Source organism: Etheostoma spectabile, chromosome 5 (genome assembly GCF_008692095.1).
Source record: "Etheostoma spectabile isolate EspeVRDwgs_2016 chromosome 5, UIUC_Espe_1.0, whole genome shotgun sequence".
NCBI lineage: Eukaryota > Metazoa > Chordata > Actinopteri > Perciformes > Percidae > Etheostoma > Etheostoma spectabile.
Genome location: NC_045737.1, coordinates 22,024,206 through 22,029,907, shown reverse-complemented (window position 1 = coordinate 22,029,907; position 5,702 = coordinate 22,024,206). Strand labels below are relative to the sequence as shown.

The window sequence follows — 5,702 nt, the reverse complement described above, 5'->3', positions numbered from 1 at the left end:
TCTTGACCAGGACCACACCCCTAAATGCATTGAAGCAACTGCCATGTGATTGGTTGATTAGATAATTGCATTAATGAGAAATTGAACAGGTGTTCCTAATAATCCTTTAGGTGAGTGTACATGTTTGGACCCAAGGGATTCACAATACGCATGTTGGTGAGCAACACTAAATATTAATATTTTTCAAGAAAACTCCACGTAGTACTTTAAAGTCAGAAGGTTTTTATGTACCTGGTACAGTAATCACATCGGAGACATCACAAACTGTAAAGTGTACTAGCTATGAAAATGATATACACTGCATTGCTGAATCATTCCAACTTTGATAAATGTCAATGATTTAGTTTGCTCCAATGGAAACAGTTGAAATCTTTAATGCTTACTACTATGAACCATAATTGTTGCATCAAAAGTTAAATATACTTGTAAGTAATCAATGTGTGGCTCTTTAGTTTGAGATGTTTTATGTGGCACAAATGCACTGATGATTGCCTGCTCATGTTCCATAATTTCTTTATTACATAGTTACATTTTCTGTATACATTTACATACCTTCATTATAAAATTAGAATTATCTGATCAAATTCACATTTGCAAGATAGAGGGAAAAAAAAAAGAACGTGATGTTTGATTTTGCCAAGTAAGTCTGTTTAATGTTCTTATGCAACAGCTGCAACCTGCCCCGCTGATGGAGTTAAACTCATCTGTTGGTTATGCAAGTCTTCAAAAGAAAATAAGCAGCATTTTAGAAAAAACAAAACAATTTCTTTGTTAAAATCAATTTTATTCTCCAGTTTCTGTAGGAGTATATAGTTTGGCTTTAATAAAACATTTCATCTCCAGTTGCTGCAGGAGTACACATTCATTTCCACCCACTTTGATTTGTGAGGGGGGGGGGAAACAAAAAAACTCAGGCATTCAAGCCCACATCAGGAATAAGAGGGAAAAAAAGCAGAAATTAACATCTGCCTACATCACTCATCCTAAATATAAACACATATTCCATAAATATACCTGTGTGCAGAATGATTTTCTTCGTAAAGTAGCTTCTGTCATATCAATGATTAGTCCTTATGATTATGCAGTCCTAATGAGAAGCCTAGTTTATGGATCTATGTATATACATAACATAATAAATCAGCTTCATCTAAAAGATTTTCTTCAGTTTATCCTCCCTGAAATCAAAGTTAATGTACTGTACATTTGTTTCCCTACAGCAGCACAAGGTTCTATGGCTAGATAGCTTCACGGATTCTACTCCTTCAGACTAAACGGCTATGGGCCAGTGCATGAACCCCTTCTGATTCATGTTGAAGACGCATCATATTACACTCCAACCTAACCTACATTTACCAAGCATGTACTGAAGGCAATTTGCTGCATTTGGATGATATATAAAGCAACCAAATAACAAAAAAGTGAAATGAAGGTCATTCCTAGACAAAAGGAACTGAATAGAAAGCCGGAGAAAGCAAAAGCGCTAATAAAAATGAAGATTTACTACAAGGCAAACAATATTGTTTCCAAGGCAGTTTTAAATCATGGTCCTTATTGGAAGCTTGAAAGTCGTTAAAAGGGAAGTGCTTTGTTATCGGAATAAAACATTTCCACAACACCATTCAATATTCACTAAAACTTAACTGCCCCACCCAAACCCCTTTCCACTGTCAACAGCAACGTTTCTGGCTACATGTTCTTAAGCTATTAATAGTGAACACCTACAAGGAAACCGCCAGAAAAGGTATTATTCATGGTGCCCCATACCAATGAGGGCCTTGTTAAATGAAAGCTACTTAATATCAATAATCAATATTATTAGTCTTGTGCCAGCATAGTAGAAGTAGTTTTCAGAAAGATTAAGGACACTTAATAATAATAATAATATACCACTGGTTGAATCTAGGCAGGGATAAACAAACATTGTACTATATATTAACCTTATTTCTAAAGGCTTGGACTGCTTTACTGACACCCAGCCTCGTATACTTATATTCATTACACTACATATTATTTAGCTTCATGTTTATGTGCAAATAGAGTAAAAGCAATGGCGCATTCAGGTAGTCCATGAAAATAAAGAAAATGTAGCGGCATACGTGTAAACTCACACACATTTCTACTAGTTTGATTAAAGGAATATTTTTCCGTTTTAGGGAAATATGCTTCTTCATTTTCTTGCGGAGAGTCAACGCTGGATGAGAAGATTCACACCACTTTCATATCTATCTGATAAATATAAAGCTTTAGCAAGCAGCCGGTCAGCGTAGCTTAGACTGGAAACAAGGAAATGGCTAACGTTAGCTTGGCTCTGACCAACGGTAGCAACATCTTCTAAATCGGGTTTTATATTGCTTGTTTAATCGAGACAAAAAAAAAAAAAAACTTAACCTAAACAAACAAGATATAACAAGCTTAGTCTTTGAGCTAAGATGGTTAGCTTAGCTCATAGTCGGTTTCCGGTCTTAGAGCTACGCTAACCATCTGCTGGCTGTAGCTGTACATTTAAGAGACTAACATGAGAGGTATCAATCCACGTCATCATTTATGCCATTTGCATAGTTGGTGTCTTACAAGATGCGTTATAAAATTAGTTTCCTGTGTTCATTTAAAGTCAGGCTGGAAAAGTGCGTCTGCCCAACATCTTAAAAAAAAAAATCCAAATGTGAAATGATAATAGTAATATGAAACATCCTGCGAACAATCCTGTGGATTAATCGTGAACAAACACCTGGTCCACTGCTTTTGCAACCAAGCTGGCTCCTCTGTGTTTAAAAATGTATATGGAGCACCAGAATGCGCCGGGAATCCTTGTGACTGGATATAATGTGCTTTGTGTGATGTCCAATGGCCTTACTGCATTGTGCGAAGCGGTCTTGTGAGAACGTACAAACCCCTGAAGGCATCACTTACCGTACCTGTACGATAGCACTTTATACACAGTCTACCTGAACACTGCTTCCACTATCATGACTGATTTACTATTATAAACTAATAGATATGGTAATACTGTATAAGAAGAACAACACTGCAGCTTTAGACTCTTCACAATGGGTCTTAGACCCTCTTGCTCCTTCTACAGCTTCACCTTCTGAGCAAAAAAGGCTCTCCTTGCGCTGTTCAGTACTCCTGAGATGGAATTGTTTTGGGGAATCTGCAGCTGGGTTTTTGTCTCTTGTTCAGCTTATTCTGATTAAATGTGCCCTCGGTTGTTACCCTGTGCCAGTTTAAACTTCCACTACAGTTTAAAACACTTGTCGAGGCTCCTGCGATTGGTCAGCTTGGGTTCACGTACCACACAAAGAGACAGATGTGATCGTTTTATTCTTTGGCCCCGGATCATCGGATGTGAAAGTCTGTAAATCCTATGATTTTTTCACCTTGTTTTGTCATGAAAGCCATTCTTCATTTACACTGGTTAATAACACTTGACATCACTGTTCTGTCACGGCATGACGCCCACTGCTCCAGGTCCATTAAGCTATTTCCACAGCAGTAGTGCTGGCAACTTCACATTACCCAGTTAAATCGCCTTAACACCTTATTTGTCTATACGATGAACTTGACATCAATCTTGAGGTTGCCATGGTTGTTGTTGTTATTGGCAACACTGAAGCGGTTGGGGAGGCACCTCATCTTCATGGTTCCGTCGGCGCCGCAGGAGAAAATGTGATTGGACGGTCCCACCTCGATCTGCATGACACCCGTGCCGAGGTTCCTGAACATGGACTGGCGAGCGTGTTCGTTGGGAAAGGTGTAGAGCAGACACTGCGTGGCCAGGCTCCAGATCTGGGGAGAGCAGGGAAGAAGGGGAGTCTGTGAACTAAAATGGCAGTGAGATTCTTTTAAACAATGCAGCGTAATAAATATTACGTCTGTATTGCTATCAAAAAACAACAAGAAAAGACCAAAACCAACAATGAATCCTACCAACACGTATTGTCTGCAAAGCCTGGTATAGCTCATTCCTCTATGATTACAATGCATGTGGGTACTGTAGTTTATTTTTAGTTATACCACGGCCATTGAAAAGGATTGATTATGATTGGCTGGAAGGTGTGGATTAACACATCGTTACTGGACAGTATAATCACAGGTGTTTGCACTTATAAATGAATGGCCTAGTTGGTAATAGTTGGTTAAAGCAGCAACAGTGAGGCTTATCCAAAGAGCTTCACACTAAGGTTATTTGTGTAACCAATAAAATAAGTAAAGATAAGAGGAGGAAAGAGAGGACATCAGGAATTCACGTTAGCTGTGCCCAAGCTTGTAGCCTGCAGGTCTCAGGGAAAACTGCAGTGAAAGGGGACTGAAGGACCGCCAGAAATAAATGTCAACAAAACGGAACAGAAAGTAGAGAGATGAGAGAGTGGAAAACATTTGTCTCTTAAAGGGGAACTTTGCACAGGTGACAGAGCAGCGCTACGTAATGTTATCTCATTTAAACAGAGCAGTTTGAATTATACATCATAATGAAGCAGTGTTCTCGATTCTTAAAAGTTAAGTATGTTCAAGACTAATGTTAAAGAAAAACACCTTTCTGTTTAGCTAGATGTTGCCTAGCAAACTACTTCTCAGGACGTAAATTTATGTCATGATCATGCTCATGATGCTAAAAACAGAAAAGAATTGATTAAAAGTTTGTCACATAAGTAAATTAACAATTTTTTTTTGGGATTACGTTTTGATTTTTTTGTTGGTAAGTGGCCATTGTATAAGCAGGATAATTCCTTTATGACCAGGTGGAACATACATCTTGATCCCATTTACAAATATAGTCATAAAGTATACACAAGCTCTCTGGTACCACCGTGGAAAAAAAGCCCAAAACAAATACACCCTTTACTCCTGTTTAGCCTTAAAAAAAAATGTAACTATACATTAGTGACCTGTTTTCAAAGATGTACATATTCAGTAGGAACCACTGTGCTAACTGTGTTAGCTCTGGGCAACTTGCTTTGTTTGATTTGTATTCCCAGCCTGGGAGCTTTATTATTTGATAAGGTGTTTCATAGACGGTGCAAATTAGTTAATCTTCCACCTCCATGGACTCTCATCAAACACTTTAAAAGCTTATAAAATTGCAGCTCACACATGTTACATTTTCAATCGTTAATTTCAATCAATTAATGGTTTAAGATGAGTAACATCACACGCAGCTTTGGAGGTTCTTGTGAGCAATTATCCAGAACGAAAGTCATTTGAATTCAAAGCAGATATGCACCGCACCATTTCTTGTACATCTGCTTGACGCAGTGGCTTCATCCTTGGAGTGACAGCTGCATGGTCCTTGCCAACACATTTAAGTCAAAAAGATGAAAAACCTGCAGTCTCTGGAAATCTATTAGCTGAAGATTACATCTCCTGTCTGTTCAGTCAAAATGCTTTCCTTTGCCTTTTCTCATGTCACCTCGCTTAGGCCTCTAGACACTTCGCTCGCCATCATTCACTCCTGAGCAGGTGGTTAATCATAAGTCTGACATTGGTCTTAAACGACTTTGATAGGGCCCCCTGTCTCCTTGGATAAATGCAACAGTCTTCTCATGACGTGGAGGAGAGGTAGAGGCATTCCCACCTGGGGGCCAAACGCCCTGCAGGACGATTCTGTCAGGTACAGTTTCACTTTTGTAATCTACATTTTTAGATTTACTGTTTCCAGTGAAGATGTAAAATGAATGACTTTGTAAAAAAAAAAAAAAAAAAAG

The 5,702-nt window shown here is 38.4% G+C and overlaps 1 protein-coding gene across 5 annotated transcripts in view; it reads right to left on the bottom strand.

The window, feature by feature from the left end:
• Positions 1-496: 496 nt before the first annotated feature.
• dmxl1 (Dmx like 1) overlaps positions 497-5,702 on the bottom strand; it is a 64,188-nt gene continuing 58,982 nt past the window's right edge. For all 5 annotated transcript variants that reach the window (XM_032515610.1, XM_032515614.1, XM_032515612.1 and 2 more), the window contains one exon: positions 497-3,786. In XM_032515610.1, the coding sequence (XP_032371501.1) occupies positions 3,547-3,786 (240 nt within the window). In that variant the 3' untranslated portion in view covers positions 497-3,546. The remainder of the gene's footprint in view (positions 3,787-5,702) is intronic.